Raw genomic sequence first — 25,208 nt, 5'->3', positions numbered from 1 at the left:
ACAGGCAGAATTGCAAGGTCAAGCAGTTTTGGGTTCTTCCTTTCTGAGCAGGGGCAGCATAACTTTAGACTATTAGCACAGACTCACAGGCATTAGGTTAGCCTGCAGTATCAAACACAGTATACTTACCTGGGAATACCCACAGACAGTGGTGATAGCTTATGCCAACATTATGCTATAATGTTAAAAAACCCACCAAAAATAACAATGCTGTGTGTGGAATGTAACAAATTGGATTAGTTCCTTGGAAAACCAGATTTACTACAGTTGTTTTCCAAACTTTCTTTTCCATCATCTTTGTTAGCTGCAGAAATTTCCCAACTGGCTGCAGTAAAAATCCAAAATTTATAAAAAAATTAATACCCAGCCTTTAGGACCACTTTAATCTGTTGCAAATAAATAATAGAATTTGGAAAATATTTGGTTTTCATATAATGTAACGTAGAAATTATAAACAAAAATTACTTATTGGATATTAGTATTTGCATAGTATGCAAAATACTTATTGCATATTCACATTATGTGAATGTGAAATTTCTGCATATTGTTTTCTAGAACTAATCACTTGTTACATAACAAATGTTAATTCTCTTCCTATTGAAGTTGATCTAAAACAATGAGAAAACATGGTTTTCTAAAATTTTGACCTGATTTTGGAGATGTGACAAACCTGAGAAGCAGCTTAGTGAAACTCTGCCATACAGGTTCTTTCCTGAAATCAGGGGGACAGGCACAGTTATGTGGGTGCAGAAAGAACCCAAAGCCAGGTCACAGAGGCAGTTCTGCCTGCTTGACTTTGACTCTCCCATCACATCATGCTTTTTCTGCATGCCTCCAGGGTATACAAAGACACAAAATAATGAGGCAGAGATTCACCTTGCAGCTTCAAGGAGAGAATTCCCCACCCAAACTGGCCACGATATATGTCTAAATGCAGATAGATTACCTTTATTCAGATAGTTATTTACTGGTTACAGTACTTGAAGCACACACTGACCTCAAGAATAAACATTCCTTCCTGACTTTGCAGCTAAATCCCACACAACAAATTAATGGTATTCCACAAACACTAAAAACAGAAAATCCTCCAGCCTCCTGAAATCACAGAGCTTGCTGCCTGGTGAGGTAAAAGGACACTAAAATTGCAGGGAAAAGCCCCCCAGAGCCTTTCTCTAAAACACTCACACCTTCACAGGATTTTGCTGCTTTTGACTCCAGGTTTCTGACCAAACACCACACACCAGATAAAATTAAAGGATAAGCTCACCCAAACTGTCGCAGCAGCTGATTGCTGGTTCCTGCCAGTTTTACAATAGTGACAAAATTCCTCCTATTAAACAACATCTTCTGTTTGCATTAAGACTTCTCTTAACCCACAAATAAAATGATGAGGAAGGAAGGTGTAGGAAGCAGAGAGTGAGCTGTGCTGCTGTGCAAATGAGGAAAAACCAAGAACCAAGGTCCTTGTTTTGGCTGTCCCAGCCAGGGCTGGGCCAGGCTGGGGCTGACCCTGAACTTTTCTTCGGTCAAACCCTACAGATACAGAGATTTCTCCCAGGGCCCATTGCACCACTCACAGTTTGTGTTCTTCTTTGTGGGCTCATCATGTCATATAATACCTGTGTCAATACTATTTCATAGCTATGTTGTGTTAAATATTTGTACAGGAGCATGTGCTGATAGAAAAAGGCAAAAGAAGACTTGCAGGATCAGCATGAGCAGGATGCCCCCCTAGGGATGGGACAGGGGGTTCTAGCGTAGCCCAGGCAGGGACTGTTGGCTGTGAGCTGAACCAAAATGAGGGTTTTGGGTCCATGGCTATGGAACCAGGCAGGGCATAAAGACTTATTTGTATTTTTGGGGCCCTGACAATAATGAAGTAGTCTGCATTAAAGAAGTCTACATTATCCTAGGGTTTTTTGGTGGTTTATTTTTCTGCTTGTTTTTTTTTTTTTGTTTTGTTTTGTTTTGTTTTCGATTTTCTGTTTTTTCTTTTGGTGTTTTTGTTTGGTTAGTTGGTTGGTTTTTGCTGTTGATGGTGGGGGTTTGTTTGTTTTGTACCAAGTTTTCAATTATGCTGCAGTAGTGTTAAATAGTGTGGGGCCCAAAAAGTGAAATATTGCAGCCTGCCTACCTCCTTAGGCTAAACTACTTGCTGTAAAATCTGAAGTAGGTCAATATCTAAGTACTAAAGTGATTTAATTTAAGTTTCTACCTTCAAACATAATTATCAGATAAGATTTTATGCCACTTGCACTGTAGGTGGGTTTGAAATATGACCATTACTTTCTCATTTTCTCCTTCCTGTAAGGAGACACGCATTAGTGTAAATCAAGGTGATGCCATATCTGACAGAGAGGGTGATACCTTGAAATTACAATGCAAGGAACTTATAATTAAAACACGCAAAAGAAAAGTTGGGCTCCTGGGAAAGACAAACAGCTGTGAAAACATCACTCAGGGTGATAGCTCCTGGTGGGATTTGCTCAAGACCCCTCATGCTGTACCAACCCTGAGATGCTTGGGAAATGCAGCAGTTGCCAGGGTAAATGTGAAACAGAAGTAAAATCCTAGAGAAAGGAGTAGTGAGGGAATGGAAGAGAAGAAAGAGAAGAAAGAGAAGAAAGAGAAGAAAGAGAAGAAAGAGAAGTGTTCTAGTTTGAAACAAAAACAGTGAGAGACTCTGAGTCAGAAATACAATTTATTAGAAAAAGTGAAAAAAAAAAACCAAAATACATGCAATAATACAAAAGAAAAACCACGGACAGAGTCAGAATACAACCTGACACCCTTTTTGGTCAGGGTGTTCCTTGCCATCCAGATTGGAATGGCTGTAGTCCTCCTGGAAATACAGCAGAAAAACCTGAGTCTGGTGTCCTAAAAACCCAGATTATATCCAGTAAGGAATGCTTGGCTCCTCCCTTTGGGTGGAGCATCTCACAATGGGATGTTATAGTTCTTATCAGTCATGTAGTGACATTCAATAGCCCATGATCAGCAAATGTCATCCTGGAGGGAGAACTGATTGTGAAAAAAATAAGGAAAACTGCCACTTAAGAGAAGACAACTGCCATACAGATGGCAAATGGAATACATCTTGCCTTGCAATCTGGGACAGGAAGAAAGAGAAGAAGGAGAATGCCAGGCCATGGTTTCCCTCTTGGTTGTCCTCTGGCAAAAGACTCCCATGACTTTCAAGTCTGACTCCTGGGACTGAGCTTGTGTCATTAGTGATGCCCAGGGGAAAAGACAGCAGACAGAGCAAATGTGGTTGAGGTGCCAAGGGCTGCAGTCCCATCCTACAGCCTCACAGGGAGGGGACAGTGCCAATGTCTTTGTCAGGTCACAGCTTGTACTGGGTCTGGCTGAGCTGGACTCATTTTCCCACACCACCCTCACAGGGCTGGGCTCTGCATGGGTAGCTGGAAAGGTGCTGATGCCACACCAAGAGTTTTGGGTACTGCTGAGCAGCGCTGGCACAGCACCAACGCTGTCCCTCCAACTTCCACCCACCACCTGAAGGCTGGGGATGGACAAGATCTTGGGCGGGGACACAGCGACTACAGCTTACCCAAATTAACCAAAGGGATATTTTATATCATATGATGCCAGCTCAGATATAAAAGCTAAGGAAGGGAGGCAGAAAGGAGAATATTCATTATTTTACAGTGTGTGCCTTCTGGAGCAAAGATGAGGTGTTTAACTCCTGCTTCCTGGTAACTGGCTGGACATCACTTGCTGATGGGAAGAAGATAAAGAAATATTTGGATTTTTGCTTTGCTTTTGTGCATTCAACCTTTCACTTTTGCTTTAGCAAACTGCCTTCTCTCAGCCTATGCTTCCTGTCTTATTTTCTCTCCTCTGTCCAGCTGAGAAGGAGTAAAGATGAAGTGTCTTGGTGGGTACCTCGTGTCCAGTTAAGGCAAATCCACCACACCCCTGTACAGAGCCTGCCTGACTCCAATTCCCATGTGGACCAATTTAATAGCAAGCTCCTGTGAATGAATATCACCTAAGAGGAAGGAAACAGCCAAGCTTTACAGATGCCTGTGGTTGAAAAGGAACAGCAAATGCCAGAGGGTCCAAAAAAAACTTACAAAGTTTTATTAGCAAATTATACACATGGCATATTAATTGGTATAAGTTAGCTCCTTATCTCCTAGTAGCAAGAGAAATAAAAGAATAATTTTTAAAAAGGTGGGAAGAGAGATAAAAGGAGTTCATTGGTCCTGGGTCTATTATTGATCTGGCCAACAAGAGGTCAGGGGCACTGCCTGGGCACTGTGTGGATGGGTTTCATTGAGAAGCTTTCCCCGGGAGCTCAGGACACTGTGCCAGGCCTGGTGCTGTCCCACCGCTGGCTGCCCAGGGAGGTGCTGGAGCCACCATCCCTGCAGGTGTTTAAGGAAAGACTGGATGTGGCACCGAGTGCCATGGTGGCACTGGGTGTAGGTTGTACCCGGTGATCCCAGAGTCGTTCCAGTGCAGCACATACTGTGGCGATGCCGTGCCCACAGCCCTGTGCCAGGCGTTATTCCGTGCCCAGCACAGCCCATCCTGTGGCGATGCCATACCCACAGCCCCGTCCCAGGCGTTATTCCGTGCCCAGCACAGCCCATACTGTGGCGATGCCATGCCCACAGCCCCGTCCCAGGCGTTATTCCGTGCCCAGCACAGCCCATCCTGTGGCGATGCCATGCCCACAGTCCTGTGCCAGGCCTTTCCCCGTGCCCAGCCCAGCCCATCCCGGGTCGTGTCCTGCCCACAGCCCTTTGCCAGGCGTTATTCCGTGCCCAGCCCAGCCCATCCCGGGTCGTGTCCTGCCCACAGCCCCGTCCCAGGCGTTATTCCGTGCCCAGCCCAGCCCATCCCGGGTCGTGTCCTGCCCACAGCCCTTTGCCAGGCGTTATTCCGTGCCCAGCCCAGCCCATCCCGGGTCGTGTCCTGCCCACAGCCCTTTGCCAGGCGTTATTCCGTGCCCAGCACAGCCCATCCCGGGTCGTGTCCTGCCCACAGCCCTTTGCCAGGCGTTATTCCGTGCCCAGCACAGCCCATCCCGGGTCGTGTCCTGCCCACAGCCCTTTGCCAGGCGTTATTCCGTGCCCAGCACAGCCCATCCCGGGTCGTGTCCTGCCCACAGCCCCGTCCCAGGCTTTCCCCCGCCCGCCCTCAGGCGGCGGCCGGGCGGCGCCGCCCCCGCCGGCCGCCAGGCGGCGCTGCCCGGCCCGGCGCGGCCCGGCGGGGCTTCCTGCCGGCCGCCATGGCCGCGCCCGCGGCGGGGACCGAGCTGCCCGTGCCCGGTGAGTGCGGCCGCTCCTCGGGGCACGCGGGGAAAGCGCGTCTGCCTGTGCGGCCCTGCCCGCCTCACCCCCGCGGGGCTCGGTGCCTCGGGGCGCTGGGGAGAAACGCGTCCCCTCAGAGCTCGGACGGGCAGCCCCGGCAGCGGCGGGGCGGGGGCAGCGCCGGGCGCCCGGGGGACGCGGTTAATGCGGAGCATTGGTGGTTCGTTTGTGTCGCGGTTTGGCCCCGGGTGATGTTCAAGGGTTGGCTCGTTGCTGGGATGACGAACGCCTCGTGTACGTCCTGTGGGATTTAATTTACTGAGTTGGTGGGATTCGGTGTCCAAACTGATGGCTGAAGCGCTGAATGGGTCCGGCTGAAGGGACCGCCGCGGGCTGCCGGGTCCCACCGCCCTGCTCAGCCAGCGTCATCCCACAAGACATGGCCCAGCAATGTGTCCAGACCATTCTGGGATATGTCCAGTGAGGGAGACTCCACAACACACAGAAAAGAATTTCTTCCTCTCGTTCAGGTGGAACTTCCCGAGCATCAGTTTCTGCCCATTGCCTATTGCTCAGCACCGCCGAGCAGAGCCTGGCTGCGTCTTCTTGGCACCCCCTCGGTTTAGATATTTACACATATTAGTAAGGTTCCCTGTAAGCTGTCTCTTTCGAGGTGAACAGGCCCAAATCCCTCAGCCTCTCCTCATAACAGAGATGCTTCAGTCCCCCAAACATCCTTGTTGACCCCCACCAGACCCACTTTGTGAGCTCCATGTTTCACTTGTACTGAGCCGGGCACAGTAGTTGTGTCCAGTTATAAAATGTTGTGGCTTAGTCAAATGAATGAGATACAAAAGGCATTGGAAAATGTGTCAGCTTTTGGAATACATTGAGTAATGAACATAAAATGTTTTCATGTTAACCCTTCTGAAGGGAAAATAAATGAACCAGAGAGTTTCACCTGCTGAAGAGATTGCTAAGAAAGTTCAGAAGTGCATGGCTGTCTGTCTGGAGATGAAAACTTCAAACAGAGTTCTCAGATGCTGTTTGCTTGTCTGTAGTTGTAGGCATGTCTGGGTAAAATAAGGAAAAAACTCAACTCTTTCTTTAAAAAGGCTTGAGTTTGTCTGCACAAAGCTTGTTGACAAGTGAAAGTGAAAAACACATCTAATGAGGTAATAAGTAACATTTATATATGTCTGCTTCATCTGATACATAAAACAACATCTTTGAAAATAGGGGAAGCTTTTGCATTAAATAATTATTTTAAATGCAAATCAAATATACACTTCAAGGAAGAACTTCTAGAGCTGGGAGGTATATTGTTGATGGGATTGTTTTCATTGAAAGTAAATGCATACTTCAATGTCATTTTCAGAAACAGTCTACTGTTATTGTGTGTATTTCCTAGCATGTGTTACATGCTAACAAATTTACAAGGAAAAGATTTGGTGTATTCTTGGTTTTATTTTTTTTTTTAAACTATCTTTTATAGCACAGACTTTGACATTTTAAAATGTCAAAGGAGGTCTAATTGAGCTTTTATATCTGAGCTGACATTGTCTGCAAGGATTTTGACAAATTATTTAACTTGTAAGTTCATTAATTTTTCTGTAGAATTAGTATTTTCTGTCAAACCACATGCCTAACCAAAAGCTGAATACATAGTTAACATTCTGTATTTTCAAATGATGTTGCTAACCCTTTTGAAAGTGTGAAGAAGTGAGAAAGCAGGCAGACTACAATGCCTGAAGAGATGTTTGGACTTTATTTTGGGGTGGTTTTGTTTGGAATCACAGAATGGTTGGGCTTGGAAGAAATCTCTGGAGACCATCTGGTCCAACCCCCTTGCTAAAGTAGGTTCACTCAGAGGAGATTGTACAGGATTGTACCCAGGCAGGTTTTGAATATCTCCAGAGATGGAGCCTCCACAGCTTCTCTGGGCAGCCTGTTCCAGTGCTCTGCCACTCACACAGGAAAGTTCTCCCTCTTGTTTGGGTGAAATGAGAGTTTTGCCAACCCATGTTTTGAAGGTTGAGAGAAGAAAGAGGAGAAAGATAAGAAAATAAAATGTGCCACTGAATTGATAGAGCATATCTACTTCAAGATCTGTGAGGCAAAATTTGCTTTCACTAAAATTGACATTTTCTGTGTTTCAGAATCAGGTGCTGTTTTCACATTCGGGAAAAGCAAATTTGCAGAAGATGTTCCTAGCAAGTTCTGGTTCAAAAATGACAAGCCTGTACTTATATCATGTGGAGATGAACATACAGCTATTATTACAGGTCAGTATTGGAAATGGAGGATATAGAATCAGAATTGTTTAGGTTGGAAGAGACCTTTAAGATTATCAAGTCCAACCATTAACCCAGCACTGCCAAGTTCACTACAAAACAATGTCCCCAGGTGCCACATATTTAAACACCTCCAGGGATGACTACTCGGCCACTTCCCTGGACACCCATTTTTCCCAATCTCTGGTCTAAACCTTCCCTGTCACAGCTTGAGGCCATTTCCTCTCATCCTCTTGCTTGTTACCTGGGAGAAGAGGCCAAACCCCACCTGGTTGTGATGTCCTTTCAGGAAGTTGTAGGCTGATAAAATCTTCTCTGAACCCCCTTCTCTCCCACAGCTTCCCTGACAGGACTTGTGCTCCAGACCCTCTGCAGACACATTCCAGCCCCTCAATGTTTTTCTTGTAGTGAAGCTGACCTCTGTGATAAAATTATATATTTGGACAGCTCTGAAAGTTAGGAATCTTACTTGCATCCTGAGGTAATACATTAATTGAGGCTGGGAAGAGGAGAGAGGACTGCTTTGTGGGAACTGTTGGATGCCTTTGGAGCTAGTGTGAGGTTGCTCATGGTTTTCACAGTACATGCCCAAGAACTGTCTGGAGGAAGTTCATAATAATTGAGTGTATGACAAGATTTAAAGTAAGGATAACTTAGTTCAGTCTGAATGTTTCTCGTGAATCTGACAATGTTTAGTATGTTACATGTATTGTATCATGGAAGTAACAATAACTGCTGAACACCACAAGTTCACTGGAAATCTCCTTGAAACGATAAATACAATTGTGTCTCTCTTGGAATTATTGACAGATGAAAATAACCCTTGAAAGAGCAACTCAATAAAAGGATTTCAGAAAATCCTACAAAAATCAGAAATAAATGGAAAAGGCATTCAAAGAAACTGGTGTAACAGAGGGAGCATTATTAATGTTTTTTTCTTTTCTTTGAAATTATGGAGGTAATACTCATTGAAGAATTTGTTCATTTTATTTTATATGGAAGGGACTACTCTTCTGTGGATGAGCATGTGTGATGATTGTATTGACAACTGTTGACAGATAATAAGACTTTGTTGAAAAAAATACATGTGTATTTTCAGGACTTTTTAAATTGCAATGTAGTTATTACTCATCAATATCCAATTGGTTGTTGCTTATTAAATAATTTCCTGAGGGTTTCTTGCAACCCTTGTTCACAAGCAACATTGAAGATGTTGAATTTTTAGAAAGAATTATTCCAGGCAAGATAAAAAAGACTATAGATTTCATGGGCTGCAGAACACCCTGAGGTCAAATTACATGATGAATTTTTCAAGCCTAACTTCACAGCAGATGAAATATACATTAATAGTTTATTTTGAACAAAGCTTGACACTTTTTCTTGGATTGAACCAATAATATTAAATTACCTGTTGCATTAAATTAATCTGGATGTAACCTGGGGCATTTTCCTTTTGCATTTTCTTTTTACATATACTTCTATATGCCCACACCCAGTTTGAAATAACACAGGTACAGTTCTGTGTTTAAACCAGTAAATTTGAAATGCCTCCCTGCGTGTGCCTAGGCCAGCACTGTTAATCCCTGTCAGCAATAATCCCCTAATTCCCACATCACTGTAACAGTGGCCACTTAGGTAAAGCTTTTGAAGAAGTCATCTTGCAGAGATTTTCATGCAGCACCATTTCTGTATAATTTCCCCTTCTCTCCATTATTTTAGTATATGCAGCTTGTTTCAGAAGTGTCTCTGTAGCTTGCCCTAGCTGTGATAGTGGGCAGGTACATGACCAGGGAGGCTTCTAGATGATCAGATCTTTATTTCCTCAAAGCTTTTGCTGTCAAGGAACTGTAGAAGCATGAGAAAAAGAATTCTTTGGTAGCAAAAGGCTTTCTGGGTCATTGTAAAGGACAGGCAAAACTGAGAGTAAAGGTGGATCAACAAGCAAAGGTAGAGAAACTCAAAAATGAAGAAGGGAAGGAAAAAGCTCTTCTCCCTCATTTGTTCTTCACACCAGTGCATGCCCATGTGCACCTCACATTTCTGCAGTTAGATGGAATTGGATGATACAGCCCTTGGGAATGAGTCTGAGCTGCAGTAACACCTGTAATAAATGGTTCAGAAGCTCATGCTAATAATGAGTTTACTGAGAAGGGCACAGACCTTGTGAGAAACCAAAAGATTCTTCAGCGGAACCTGACCTGGAAGAGATAAATGCAAACATCACCAAGGAAGGAAATGTATCTCAAGCAGGTGTGTGTTAATGCATGCTTCATTCTACTTTTGCTCTTTATTTACAGGTCACAAAATTTCCCCCCTCCCTTTTTTTTTTCCCCCACACCTTGAAAGAGGGAGTGGGAAGTATATCTGTAGGGGACAGTAGGAATATGAGGTAGATGGAAATTAAGATATGTATCAATTTTAGAGTTAACATGGCTCAACAATCATAAATAAAACAATCACCCAAACTGATACAAATCATTCCTTAGTGCTGGATTTGGGCAGGAGAAATGGCTACAACTAGCAACAAATCTTGACTGAATACTAATGAAGAAAATGTACAAGAACTGATATTTAGTTTTCAAACAAATTATTCAGAACCTTTCAAACTTTCATTAATCCAGCATCAATATTCCCATATGACTTTCATAAAGACAAGTGTAAAATAAATATAAAACACTCCATCCTTTGCATTTGTGGTTCAGGAGTTAAGAGTCCAAAATTTTATTCATGTGTAGTGGCTTCATGTTGGAATTTATGGGACCAGTGATAGCTACTTGCTGACTTTAAGTTGGCTTGCTGAACTAGTTGAAGAAATGTTTTCTTCTCCAGGAAGTAAGTTTAGGTTTGAAATTTGTGTTTTTTTATTCTTTTGCTGTCTACCACTGGCATAACCTTGATTAAAATGTCCAAGCAGGAATTTTTTTAAGCAGTGGGCCTTTTTTTTAGGTCTTTTCATGTAGTCATGAACAATATGTATTCCAGCAACACTTGTAACATGTTTCATAATGGTTCTTGCCTCATTTCTGTATTTTTTGGCCCAAGAATACTGGTAGTCCCCTGCATCTTCTATAACTGCAGGCTTTGGAAAGCAATTAATTTATCCTCATGGGAGCTGGTGTGAAGAAGTATGAATATGCATACTTTTAAGAATCTCCTTCCAATGCTTGTGTATTAAATTTTGTTTCCTACAAAACTCTCAAACTTAACAGCTATCTTATTGTTTATTTGCCTTGATTAGAGTATCCTAGGCAACTTAACCACATTTAATCAAAGAGACTGATCCTGTTCACAAGGGGAAGATACTGGTGAATGAAGACACCTTTTCTGAACTCAGTGCCCTGGAGAGAATTGAAGCCCCCAACACAAGAAGGCAGACTGAAAGAAAGAAGTATCAATTGTAAAAATGGAAGTGAAAAGAGGTGCATATGAAACCACAAGAAGAAAGTATACTCATAAGTTCAGATTTTGTAAGGCATTAAACATTCAACAGAGATCTTGAAAGCTCTCCAGGTGTTTTGTCACAAGATTTCTTCTATTCCTCCTGCTTACCAGTAGGTCAGAACATGGCACAGTATCTTTTGCATCAATTGCAAGGGGAGGATGAGAAAGATTAGTACACATTTGTGTTGATGTATGGAGCAAGCAATGTACAGTGCTGGTTTTGCTTGTGTGATGCCAAATGTCCTAAGCATGACTGTTCTTGTTGCTCAATAAAGTTTCTGAAAATATCATTACTTGTCTAACAAAATTTATGCCACTCCTATTTTCCTGGGATTTATTTGACTTCTATATGAGTTTAAAATCAACTGTTAACATAATTTATTTACCAAATAGCTCAAATAAAAATAATTTAAAAAATAATCTTGGTGCTTTGGCATTTGCTACTCTGTACAAAATGCTACCTTTTATGTTTTATTAAGATACAGTATCTCAGAAGGATCTTGTAAATATTCAAGGTCTGTACATTGCCTCCCCATCTTATTTCTCTCCCACTCTCATATAATTTAAAAAGAAAGGGGGCAATATGTAAAACATACCTTTAAACATAGGTGATTAGAGTACTTGGCTGCCTGCCATGACAAAGCACATGGGATTTCAGCTGGTATTTCCCAGCTGCCCAATGATTGCCTTTAAAAGCACTTCATGAACCAGAAGTGCACAAGACTGATGGGGCTGCCAGGAATCAGAGTTGTGATAGCAACTATTCATAAGAAATGAGGTGGGAGACCATCTCTTACTGAAGTGTCCCACAAAACCTCTGTTGCTACGCATGGAAATGTCTTGTGGCTTCCTGAATTGCTGTTGGTGAAACATCTGCTGGTGTACCTGCCAGGGAGCACAGACTTGGGAGAAATACTTAAGTTTTGCACCAGGATAAAGGTGGAGGCTGCTGTTGGAAGTGTGTTTTCATCACCAAAACAGTCTGAGTAGGTATTTTCATTGTATCCTCTTGTTTCCCTCCTGTCCAGAGTCAAAGTCTTACTCTGCTGGACCTGTCTTGTGCCAGCCATTCCACCTGGCAGGTGGCCGCAATCTGGATGATGGCACCAAAGTGGAAGCAAAAAAACCAAGAGCAATCTGAGTTTTGAAGTTTTGAGATTTGATTCTTGCCTATTTGTCTGTGTTGGATTCAGTGCATCTGTGTGATGGCTGGGTTATCTCAGTATGCAGTTATGAAAATTGTGCCTTTTGCATGCAAAGTTATATTGGATTTCTCAGCCAGCTTAGATTGCATCATGTCTCTTCTGAAACTTGATTTGCTCTACAGACTGAGAAATATTGTTTCATTACAGGCATTTGTTTAGGTTCCTCTGTAGTGCCTAGTAATTCTCATTCTCTTTCTAAATTAACTGCTTCCCAGATTTCTTATTTTTGGTTATACTCCTAGGAAACCTGAAATGATAAAAGGCTGTCAGTTGTAAAAGAATGTGGAAAAATTCCTCTCATCTATTAAGCTCCTTGACTTACAAAGCAATGCCTGAGAATTTAAAGACTGATATAAAACCCAGCAGATTATAGGATGAAAAGCATGACCTTGTTTGAATTTTGCATGGATAAAAGAGAATGTGCTCAAATTGAATTAGGGCAGCTTGGCATCATACTCGCACAAAAGTACTGCTGTCTTAGGAAAGCAGTTGGAAAGTGTAAAGCAAGGATACAAGGAAGCCATACCAATATAGGATAAATGTCATTTGCTGATAACAGTCCTTTCTGTTAAGGTGTGTTTGCTGTCAGGGACAGCTCTGCATGTGTTTGACATGATTGTATTATCAAAATTAGGATGGAGACATAAATGCTGTTAGTAGAACACTGTGAGCATGAATTTGACCTCTGTCTTTCTTCCCTTCCAGCTTTCTTGGAAAGACATAATATTGACACATAGTCCCACGTGCCAAGAATTGTAAAATCTAACAATCAGGATTTCAGATACTTACTAGTTATAGTTAAGCACTGGTGTGGTGTTTTTTCTTTTTAACTATATAGTTATATTTAAGAAAATTAATTGATCTTTATTAGAATATAATTTTTTTGTAATATTTAAAACATTGCAATATATTTCAAAGTCTGTGTAAATCACAATCAGAACCTTCACTGGGAACAACCATATTATTTTGTAATTTTTATATAGAATTGAAGTTATGGATTGTGCTTGTGGCAATTATGGATGATGAGAGTGACAAGCTCTATGACCAAATTTCTGATTAAGGTGACAACATTAAGATGGAGTCTAATGCACAAAACTCTGCAGACCTTCAGAAGTAAACTAAATCCTTTTAATTGTTGTGAAAGGGTGGGAGTTTAAGGAAGAGGATGTTGTTTTGTTGTGGGGTTTTGCTAAATCAGTTGCTACTGTTTTGCAAAGATTTCTGTTGGAACAAGGGTTTTATTTTCCAGTGGGAACTTTACAGCTTTACAAGATGTGATAGTTTAAAAAAAATGAAATTAAATTAATTCATTTTAACCTATTGTCAGGAGTCACTTTTGGCTAATTGTCATCCTAGATGACAAAATTCTCATCTGTTCATATAACATGCTCAGAAAAAGGTACTGGTTGTTCAAAAAGAACTGGTTGTTCAGAATTGTAACAGTTCATTGTTTGCAATGGTCAAACATGCAAGTCCAATGACATATAGGAATTTCTGAAAGGTGATTCTAGCATTGTCTCTGTTGTAACCTAATGTTTGCATTTAGGTTTACAAAACTCTGACTGCTTGGTGGGTTTATGCATTCTGTCTTTATATGCAGAATAACAATTTAATACAGTTTGTGAAAATTTATCAGAAACTACATTTGATAGAAATGCATATTTGTAAATCATTTTAAGAGAAGATATTTAACAGTAAAAGAAAATCCCACCCTAAACAACCAAATAAGCCAAATATTAAAAATCTGTATTTGTATTTATCAAATAGCTGCATTATTCATTCATGTCTTTGGAGTAAAAGATGTGGGTGCTCAGTTAGATGTGCTGTTATTTTATAAGGGGGCTTATAGATACTGTGCTTTCTGAACTGCAGGGACTGCCCAAAAGTGCATCTTATTTTCTGAAGAGCACTTAATCTGTGCTGTAATTAAAGATGAGGATGTTTCTTCTTCTGGCTGGGGATTTCTTACTTAAACAATGCAGTTACTATTTTTGAACTGTAAAATCACAAGGATATTAATTATTGTTTACACTTATGTACTGAATTGCCTAAACTTAAACCTTTAATTAAAAAGGAAGCAATAAGTTCATTGTGAGTGAATGACCATCTTGTCTCCAATGAGGTGTTCAAACACTTGTATGGATTCTGTCTATGATTTTTTTTCAGGGAAAGGTAAACTATACATGTTCGGCAGTAACGACTGGGGCCAGTTAGGACTAGGATCAAAGAACACTGTCAACAAACCAACCTGTGTTAAAGGTTTGTGTGAATTTTCTTTTTTTTTTTTTTTTTTTTTTTGTGTGTTTTTGAATGGAGACCCTTGTGAAAAGATAACTTCATAGGATGCAATTCCAAAATAACTGATTCTTTATTATTCTTCATCACATATGCACATTACTGTACAAGATCAGGAAGACAGCTCAAAAGGATCCCTTACTGCTTTTCTGTTCAGATTCTGATTCCTTTTGCATCTCAGGATTACTTCAGATACATAGAATCCTGTCATTTTTGAGGGCTCTGACTTCATGTAGTACTTGCCTATTCTGACAAACCACATCTTCATTTTTTACTGCAGACAATAATCAGATGCTTGGTCTCTGCATGGTCTGCATGTTAGAAGCCATAGTTCCAACAGCACTGTGTAACCTCTGTGCCACTATTTTCTTAGCAACTTTGTCAATTAAAAAAATCTATCAGAAACTTTTCACAAGTACTGCTGAATTTTTAACAAGTATAAGAAATGCCCTGGGGGACATAAATGTTAATACATTTTTATGAGGGCAGTAAAATAAATTCCTGTATTCTTTTATGTGTTGGAAGATGTTTTTATTGCACTGTGATCTTTTTGATCTTTCCTAGCTGTTTTTATCTTGTCAAACAAAGCTGAGTCAATACTTTTCCTTATCCCTTTACTTATGTCAAGTCAGATCTATCCCATTAACACATTTCCTTCCTCTATTAAATGTTTATCTTCACTCTTTCTGCCAGCAGATCGATCTGTTAGCTTATTGTTAAAAACAAATCATCCTGCTTGTTCAAGCTCTGTTCTTCCTGATTTAGTTTATTCTACTGTCCTTTATTTGCTCCTGCCTCCATCTCTCTTCAGATTCAGAATGCAGCTACTCTCAGGTACATAGCTTCTGTCAGCCATGTGAGAGATTGATTCCTACCTTGGCTTAAATAGATTTGGTTTCAAGTTTTGGGTTTTCTGTTGAACTGCAGTGGATAATAAAACATGAAGAGAAGATGACAGCAATTCAAACCAGACCTGGTATCCATTGAATAGAGTCACAAGGGGGGTGTCTTTTTTTTTTTCTCTTGGCAGTAGACAGCAGGAGGAATTCCTGGAGCTTTTCTCACTAGCCTTTGATCATCACTTGGCTTTGGGAATGGGATTGCAAGGACACTTTTCAGTTTCTGCTTGGAGCCAAATGCTTGCATGTTTTCTGAAAAAAATATTTTTTGGGACTCGGTTAGAGATTAATGACATTGGTTATGAAAAATCACCAGCAACATTGTAAATACAGCATGTCTCATAATTTAGGCTAGTTTAGGTTACTTAGGTTAGCCTAAGTGGGAGGAAGTTTAGGGAGCACAGGCTTCTGAAGAACTGATTAAGATAATCTCTGAAGTTGAAGAGTGTTTGGATATAAAGATTGTAGGAAAAAATCACCATTGGAAGTATTGTGGTTCCAGCCTGATGACAGATGTAGGTTTTGGATAGAAGAGTCAGGAACCTGAATTTGGATAAATTAAGTTTGTGTTTGTGTGACAGACCAGGGGCAGTTCATGCTTAAGTTGATAGATTTGTTTGGTGACTTGGTAGAAGGCATCTTAATCTGGATGTTAAAGAGCTGATGAAAGTTGATCTGTAAGGGCTGAAAAAGGGTTTGTGAAAGGGATGATTATTGTTAGCTTTGTTACAGACTAGTGCAATGGAAAAGCAATTAAAGATTTATGATGTAAAAATAATCCTGGTTTAGAGCATTGTGTAGGGTACATGGACATGACTGAGAGAAGATAATTTGTTGACAATGAACAGTAACTGGAGCAAGGATGGAAAAGTCAGGGAGACATTTTCCCTCTCTATTTCTGAAATGGAGTGCAATTGTCAAAGGAGAAGAGGAGCTTCTGTATTCTCTCTTTCCCACCAAAATAACTCCTGACTCTGCTCACATACATTCCTAGTCTTTCAAGGTGACCAGACTGCAGAGGAGTTCATGCCATGGCACTCTCATTGGTGGTAACTCAGCTGAAGTTGAGACAGGATTTCACATGCAAAAAATGTAGGCACTAGTTCAGATAGGACTGCCCTTGGCAATTGAGATCAGTGACCAGGAGGTGATCAGAACAGAGCAGAAAAGGGATGTGAGCACAACAAAGGGAGGTAGGGATGGTAAGACAAAGGAATGGGATGGTTTCAAAGATTTACAATAATGGAAAAAGTCTAAGAGGGAAGTAACAATAGCACTGTTAATGAAGACTGAACACAGCTTAAATCATTAATTCTATTCTGAAACTTTACGTATTATTGAGGCCTATCCTGTAAATGGCAAATTCTAGGGACTGGGGCCTGGGATGAAGTAACCATCATAATGTTAACTTGAGTGTTTTAAGTTTTTAAGGTTTGACCTATATTCTTATCTTGGGGGAATACTGATTTGATAAGTCATGTGCTAGATTCAAATGGGCAACAAATTTTGTAATAATTTGTTCATAGAAATATGAAAAGAAGAAATCAGAGCTCCCTCTAGAGCATAGAACATTTTTTTGAACAAGCTATCAGCTTGTTTATAACTTTCTCTCCTCTTTGGTTTTAATTCTTAGCTTTAAAACCAGAAAAACCAAAACTTGCTGTTTGTGGAAGAAACCACACTTTAGTTTACACAGGTATGTAACCTCTATTTCATACATATTCAAGATGCATTTCTTCATTCGCTTTCATACAAAATTACATTAAGAAACCCAGAAGTGTTGAAGAAGGAGAAAAAATGAAAATGGGTCTTCTAAAACTTAGGGGCTTGACATCCAGTTCTTAAAATTCAGAATTTTTTAGAATTTTAACACTTATTCTGAGCAAATGCATTTATAAACTAATGTTAGTAGATTCCTGGTAATAGACATATGGAAAAATTTCTTGCTGGCATTTGAGATGTGATTAACAATTACAAATATTTTCTTTAAGCCTTGTAAAGATATATTGTTATTTTTATATACATCTGTACTCAAATCTACCTATAATAAATAACCTTTATTAATGTGAAGCTATATATTTGAATCAATATAACAGAACTGAATGTTTTCAACTCTTCAAATTTTCCTGCATTTTTGGTTACACAACTTATTCTTCTATTTCAACGACAAGCTGCTTTATTAAGCTATAAATAAATAAACTGTAAATTTGAACTTTAAAATAAATTTGTAGAGACACAGTATACAGAGAATTTATGAATGTTCATGTCATGCTTCTATAATTTATGTAATATAATATTATATCTCTGTGGTTGCAATCCTTTAGCTTTCAGTAATGTTGTAAAGAGGATTGTTTGATTATTAGGAGGTTTATATACATGGAGACCCTGAACACTGTAAATGAGATTGTTAGAATAAAATAGAATATATTAATAAAAATCAAGTATGCAAGATGGCACAGGGTAAATATTAGTCACCTTTGGTGTACACACTGGCTAGGTAATTTGTGGCAATTATATGTCAGTTTATTTATCACATTTCTGTCTGGGTTTCTGTTAATAATAGGATGTATCTGTTTTTTCATAGATGAACACTTCATATGTGAAACATAGTAAAATTAAAAGTATAAATCTTAAAGTTCTCTAAAGTTGAAGATATCTGTCATCAGTGTTAAATTCAAGATTCCAAAAAAATCCTGGTTAATTAAACTGGAAGTTATTTAAATATTAAAATAAGTAAAATATTTCTAATAAAAAACTAAGTAGAAATATATTTCATTCACAGTACTCAAAACTATCAAGTTATGAATTTCTTTAATTTACATACTAATAGAGCTTCAGTTTTTCTTGCGTGTGACATCATGCACCCTTTTTATCTTACTTTATCTCAAAATATACATTATTTGTGGAAGGAGCTGCTTCTGGTTGCCAGGGCTACTGTAGCCATTTTCTCAGAGCTCTTGCAGAACTTACAATCACATTTATTTTTACATCAGTCTCAAGAATAGTTGGAAGTGCAATAAGGTTTTTAGGAAGTTCTGCTTTAATGTGTGCAGGAAAACATTGCTAGCTACAACAGAAACTGCTAATTTCAGCTGGAGGGTGTTTCAGGGCAACAGACCCTAATGTTTTTGTGATGTTTTCTCCATTGGAAAGTAAATTACTTGCTCTGGTTTCTTCTTTCTGTGTCTTACCTGTGCTTTTCTGTATGCAGAAAAAGGAAATGTCTATGCTGCTGGAGGTAACAGTGAAGGCCAGTTGGGATTAGGTGACACAGAGGAAAGGACCACATTTCATTTAATCAGATTTTTCACCAACCAGCACAAGATCAAGCAACTATCAGCTGGATCATACACCTCAGCAGCAGTAACTGGTGAGAACAAATGCTAATAGAATCTGTTTATGTGTGTCCAGGAAGACATTTAATCCAGCATTCTGTCTGCATAAGTGGGTGCATTTTCTATCCTCACTGTCTTCTTTCCTCAGTAGCCACAGTCATTTTTTGACAGTCAATTGCCTATTTTAACATCTGGTAAGGGGTGTGTGTCTTAGAGGAGGAATAGTATGAATACCCTTCAAATTGAAAAAAATCTTCAGTTTATTTCCAGGGAAAGCAGCTACAAAGCATGAATCCTATGAAAACTAAGCATCTCTTAATTCCACTTCTTACTGCAGCCATTGCAGTCCATTGGTTCAAGCTGCACAGTTGTGTCATTTCTTACTAATTCTGGGAGAGCTGAGCCTCTCACCTGTTTCCCAGGTGGCAGAATTATACCAATTATACATCACAACATGCTGAAATCCACACAGTTATAATACTTCTAGTCACAAAGTGGATGGGTGGTCCTTTATTACTCTCTAATACAATTTTTCAAATCTTGCTGTAAAGCAGTTTTTTCTGTACCCATTTAGGGTAAGTTATTTGAGGCTGTCATTTCAGAACTTGAGAGAGATGTTGCTTGTTTGGTTTTGGGTTTCTTTTTTTATGCCAATTGCTGACATTCTCCTTAGTTTTTTAGATTTTTAGGACAATTTTGAATTATTTTAATTCCTAACACCACCTCAGTAGTACTGTAGGTGGTACTTTTTTATTCACAACTTAATTCCCACCAATAAGAAATATGCATAGAGAAGACTTTATCTCTTCTAGAAGAATCTACAGACTGTTCATGTTGTTCACTGCCTTTTGTTGTTGTTGTTGTTTTGGTTTTTTGGTTGTGGTTTTGGTTTTTTGGGGGGATATTTGTTTTGTTGTTTTGTTTTGTTTTCCAATTGCCATTGGTCTTTGTTTCAATAGAAGCTGGTCTTAATAAACCTGAACATCTACTGTTGTAGTTTAAGGAGAGCAAAATGAAGCTAGTGAATATAACCACCTGTGAGGATAAGGCAGGAATAGGTGGGATGTCTACCAAACTCAGAACAGAGAATAAGAAAGGGGTGACTTACACCTAGGAATGAGAAGATGCCTTAAATTCACTGTAATATTTACATACTGCCCTCTGGCAACTGAATTGTCTTAGTCAGTCTTCCTCTTTCTGAAGGAATGTTCTTTACACAGTATTTTTTCTGTTGGCATTTATGGCCTAACTTTGGTTGGTGTGTAAGTGTTCTGGGTCACTTTTGAAAAGCCTAAGAAAAACCCTCTTATTTCCAACTCCTTTTTGCATTGAGCTAAGTTATAATTTATATCCTTGAGATCATGACATTCAGTAGTCTCAAATACAGAGTTTCTAAAGTACTCTTCAATAAATAGATTAACTTGTTATTAGTTTTTGTTTTAAATCTATTAACTTACTGTGTCTTCATTTTAGAGGATGGGCAGCTCTTTGTGTGGGGTGATAATTCAGAAGGTCAGATTGGCCTGGCCAGTGAAGCCTCTGTCAGTGTCCCCTGCAAAGTGGATATTGGAAAACCTGTTTCCTTTGTATCCTGTGGATATTATCATTCTGCCTTGATAACAGGTAAGAGAAGGGAATAGAGCTTGGTGGAGACAAGACAGTGGTTTTCAAATAGTTGTTTGAAACTTGATACCCTATAGTTGTTAAAAACTGCCATGTGACAGAAAGCCTCCTATATAGTTCTGTATCACACAGAGGGAAAAAAACTTGCAGTTGATTTTCTGCATTTGCACATTGTTGTGAGAAAGTATATTAGAAAGAATGAAGTATCTTATTACAGTTTGTTTTCATAAAGGTTATTGCATATATTGTGGATTAAAACTATGGTTTCAAAAATCCAACTTTTTTGAGTTTTTGTTTTGATGAACAAATAATAAACTTTATCTTCTCTAGAAATACCGATATTAAACTGAGATGCTATGTTATAAGAAAAAATTAATCTTGTTAGAAGTAAAAGACTATTGTCCAAGCTTGATTGATCTTAAAATTTAAGTTTTGAAGTCAGTTAAACTGGCAGTACATGGTATGAGGAGAAGCAATGCTGCAGTGAGCTGTTGTCTGATCTGCAAACCAAACCACCTCCCTATTGCTTTCCACTTCTCTCTTCCCAACTCTCCACTGGTTTCCAAAGTGAAGATTCCACTCATCTTGTAATAATGCCAGTATGGATGAATTATCAGCCAGTATTGATGGCATTATGTATGAGCAGCTATGAATTCCTTTCAGCCATGTAGATTTACATTATTAAACTTCACTGTTTGGTCCCCTTAGAGTAATTAAAGATTTCAGAGGATCAATAGTTTTGATTGTAAAGCTTTTAATGGGTACCCATGAGCTATTCCATCAGATACCTTTCTCAGATTACTTGATGAATGTTACTTTTCCACATGCAATATCTTTATTGCTCTCTAAGAACATGCTGTTAACAGAGTTTGCTGCAGTGGACAGATATTAATGAGGTGTTAGGCTGGTAGTGTGCAATTTTATATTACAAATGCTTTATTACACTAAATGAATTTAGTGTCTGGGACCGATTAGGACTTCAGCATCTGTTAGAAAAATACAGTTTCCTGGACTCAGAATAAATGGGGGGGAAAAAAGATACTTGCTTCAAGGATGTAATAGTAATGTGTGCTTGTCAGCCTTTGAGCTAAGGGCTGAAGGTCCAGGAGTGCAGCAGGATGCCACAAAAGTTCTTATTAGTAGAAGAGTTGAGGACAAACATCTGAGAGTAAAGAGAGAACAGTGTGTGCCAAGTGCCCTAAGGAAGTGGAAACTTTTGATGGAAGGGGATAGTACAAAAAGGCTTAGGCTTGTACCTGGTTAAGAAAAATGGAGCTTCTTAAAATATTGATAGGAAGAATGAACTAGTTATTACCTGTGAAAATGAGGAGTTAGTGAACCTATTACTACTTAAACAGGCCTGAGTATGAGGTGGAAAATCTTAATTTTCAGCCTTAATATCTTCAAGTCCTGCATTAATTCAGTCTATGTCACTGAAGCTAGTGACACACACATAGCCTTCTTTGTGGTGAAAGGATATTTTTTTTTTTATTTCTTTCTTCTGGACCCTTGCCAACAGTTTTATTTGACTGATACTTCAGCTACCATAAAAATTTAGTACTGGGCATCCAAGTACTTTTGCAGAATGAATTTTCTGTTGCACTACTGTCAGTGTGTATCTACACAGTGTTTAAAAATTAACTTTATGCATTTTTTCTGAGTATACCATAGTCATAGGATGTGTTACTTACCAGTTATTAGAATACTATAGAATTACCACATTTTGATTTTTAGGCATCAAACAATACACTAATAGTGTAACATACTTGCAGGATTTAAGACTTGGTAAATGCTGTCAGACTGAACTGATGAGCATGGCACCATATGGCTCCCTTTCTTAATATGTTTATGTTTGACATAAGGTGTGTGCTGGCTGAAAAACCTGTTGGGAACACAGACATATCTGGGTTAAAACTAAAAGGGGCTCATGAGGACACTAGAAAACGTAGTGTGGACACAGAGTGCCCTCTCCAGGGCAGGATGTTCATTAATAAGAGAGTATTGCATAAAAAGGTATGGATTCCAGCTTATTTTTTTTATCTTTTAAAATGAAGTTCTTATTTTTTTGAAATTGCTGGGTTTTAGATTTTTTTTTTTTTAGTAGACTTTTAACTTTAGGGTGTTTAACTGCTATAAAGACAAGAGCAATGCCTCTTATAGTTCCAAAAACATGATGTCACCCTTCTTCCTTCTGCTTTCTAGGTGGCTTTCTTTGCAGACAATTTAACTGCTGAACATATGTCACCTGTATTCTGCCATGTACACATGGACTCCACTGATGCCAAAATGGTTGTAGAATAGAAGAACAGAATAAATCCTGAATATTTTAAATAATAACAAAAAAAAACCCACTTCTGAAATTTAGACTAGGCACATGCACAGGCAATGGCTAACTCGTTCCATATGCAAATTAGGAATTAGTCTGATTACTCAGTTCATATTTAAAAGATGGTTGTTTGCTCCCTTTCCTTCTTTGCATTTGTCAAAGAGTTCCATTTGTCAAAGAAGTTCTTAGTCTGTAGCTTCCAGCTCTCTTCAGGATTTTTTTCAGTGTGTTTTCTTTCCTCCCTTTTTGCAGGCTTTGGACATTGTGTGTATTAGGGTTATGTCTCAAGCAAATCAACAGAGAAATAAACTGCTGGGAGAGTGTAGCAACAATTTTGAGCACTTATAGAGACCTTTACTTTTCTTTCATCACACGCTCAGGAGGGGACAATTTTTCAGGAAGCATTAAGCTTGGCAAGCATGTACAGCTCATTTGTCCACTGCAGGAGATGAAGAGCAGGAAAAGCTGATGTATCTGACCACTGCTCTGGCTTCTACAGTAGACTTAGATTTTTGGAGACAGAAAGGAATTGAATGTATTAGGCCCCTTCTAGTGTTTCCCCTGCCTGAATTGTAACTGTAATCAAGGTCAGGATAGATTTTTTATTGAGAAGATGTCTTTTCATAAAGACTTCTGGAGGTTCCTTGAATTCTTTTTTGTTTTTTTAATATATTTTGTCTTTATTTTTAAGGACTGGTTTAAGAGTCATTCATCCCACAAATACTTCCATGGTCTGAATTCTAGTGTTTGAAACACTTTTAACCAATTTGGTCCTAATAAATATTTATTTTCTTTTTATTTTTAATTTATTCAAGAAATCTTAGTTATCCAATTCTTTTGTCCACCCATTTTTGTCCCTCATTTGCCACCAGCCATGTGTCTTATCTATGCACTCAAATGCACATTTTCCTTTGAGGGACATTTTCCATTCACTTGTCCATTTTCTTGATATGCTTCTGTGATTTTAAGTTTAGTGATACAGAAAATCACATTAGGTAAAGTTCAACATGTGAGAGTGTGACTCATATGAGAGGAACAAATTAAATAACCAGGTTTTGTTGTGAACAGAATGTCCTTAAAATTCAGGTGTACTCCACACAGTACATCATGTCCTCAGCATGCAGATGTACTGCACACATACTGCACTCAAAATTTATCTGGGTTTTACTGGATTCTGTTCATGCTTGATTGCTATTTTTCATAGTTTTTAGACCACTATTTGCCTAAAAGGGATGTGTAATGTATTCAAAAATTGCTTTGGTAAATGGTTTTATCTTTGTTAGCTGGATTATTAAGTGGAAAAAATGTAATAAACTTGATGAGTTTGGGAAGCTTGGCCATTTGAATCTCTAATCCTCTTAATTAGATAGTGATTGGATTAATTTTTTCAGTGCAATAGTGTTTAAAAATAACTGCTGGTCTCTTCAAAGAGAACTGCATAAGTAGTTACCTCCCAAGTGATTTGGGTTTTTTTTAAACTTGTTTTTAGAAATATATGGCTGATCTGAGAGTACTGAAAAAATACTCACCTTCGAAAAGATACAGGATTCTTTTTGTTGCCTTTTTTTTTTCTACTTAGAATGCTTAAAATCTCTTCTTGTCAGCAGAATGTTTTGGTTACAGAAAACCCCACATTGCAGTTGATTTTTATCTTTTTAATTGGGCTACTGTTTTAGAACAGAAAGTTGATGCTGATGCAAATAACAGAAAACAGAAAAGTATCAGCCTGTTCAGAGTAATTCTGCACATAGATATAAGAAAAAAATCAGAATTAAAACAGAAATCAAACTGAACAGAGAAGACTAAACACGGTCCATAGGTCTGAAATGAAATGAAATGAAATACACTTTTTTGCAGCTGAGATAATTTGCTGGTTCTTAAGAAACACAGACAGATTGAAATGACTGCAAAAAATTCTTAGAAAAGAGGTGCAAAAGAATGTAAGAGAGCCTTGAGAAGATGAGGCTGAGGAGGGATCTCATCCCTGTCTGCAGGGAGGATCAGGGGATGGACCAGGTTCTGCTCTGTGGTCCCAGCAATGGGACAGGAGGAACGGGCAGGAACTGATGGCCAGGAAGTTCCACCTGAACACAAGGAAGAATTTCTTCACTGTGCAGTGACCAAGCACTGGGACAGACCCCAGAGAGGGTGTGGAGCCTCCCTCACTGGAGATACTCCAGAACCCTCTGGACACAATCCTGTGCTGTGTGCTCAGGGATGACCCTGCTTGAGCAGGTTGATTTTCCATCAAAATTCCACGCAAAATTATTTTCTGTTTCAGTTCAGATTCTTACAAGAAATTCTTCAGTTGATTTAAATACTGATTACAGAGAGAATTATCACCTCTCAGAAGCAGGAAGTATATGTTTTTGTTTTTCCTGTGGCTACATTCCTTGCAGGCTAAATATTGTGATTTGGAGGGGACTCAAATCTAGCACCTTTGTGTCCTATCAAAGCACAGTGAGGGTGAGGGGCTTGGAACACAGGCTCTGTGAGGAACAGCTGTGG

General features: G+C 39.2%; 2 protein-coding genes across 3 annotated transcripts in view; one reads left to right on the top strand and one right to left on the bottom strand.

The window, feature by feature from the left end:
- The window catches only part of OTC (ornithine transcarbamylase), a 28,532-nt gene extending 27,078 nt beyond the window's left edge, over positions 1–1,454 (bottom strand). Inside the window, exon 1 of the mRNA XM_021552983.3 lies at positions 1,268–1,454. Within this exon, the coding sequence (XP_021408658.3) occupies positions 1,268–1,344 (77 nt within the window). The 5' untranslated portion in view covers positions 1,345–1,454. The remainder of the gene's footprint in view (positions 1–1,267) is intronic.
- A 3,769-nt stretch (positions 1,455–5,223) lies between these two features.
- LOC110483277 (uncharacterized) overlaps positions 5,224–25,208 on the top strand; it is a 37,786-nt gene continuing 17,801 nt past the window's right edge. Inside the window, exons 1-6 of one of the 2 annotated variants that reach the window (XM_021553024.3) lie at positions 5,224–5,300; positions 7,442–7,567; positions 14,389–14,481; positions 17,050–17,112; positions 18,628–18,786; positions 20,225–20,374. In XM_021553024.3, coding sequence (XP_021408699.3) covers positions 5,261–5,300; positions 7,442–7,567; positions 14,389–14,481; positions 17,050–17,112; positions 18,628–18,786; positions 20,225–20,374 — 631 coding nt within the window. In that variant the 5' untranslated portion in view covers positions 5,224–5,260. The remainder of the gene's footprint in view (positions 5,301–7,441; positions 7,568–14,388; positions 14,482–17,049; positions 17,113–18,627; positions 18,787–20,224; positions 20,375–25,208) is intronic. The other variant, XM_077781664.1, reaches the window with a different exon arrangement.

Source organism: Lonchura striata, chromosome 2, assembly GCF_046129695.1.
Source record: "Lonchura striata isolate bLonStr1 chromosome 2, bLonStr1.mat, whole genome shotgun sequence".
Classification (NCBI taxonomy): domain Eukaryota; kingdom Metazoa; phylum Chordata; class Aves; order Passeriformes; family Estrildidae; genus Lonchura; species Lonchura striata.
The sequence above is the reverse complement of the archived record's forward strand: the minus strand, read 5'-3'. Positions and strand labels throughout refer to the sequence as shown.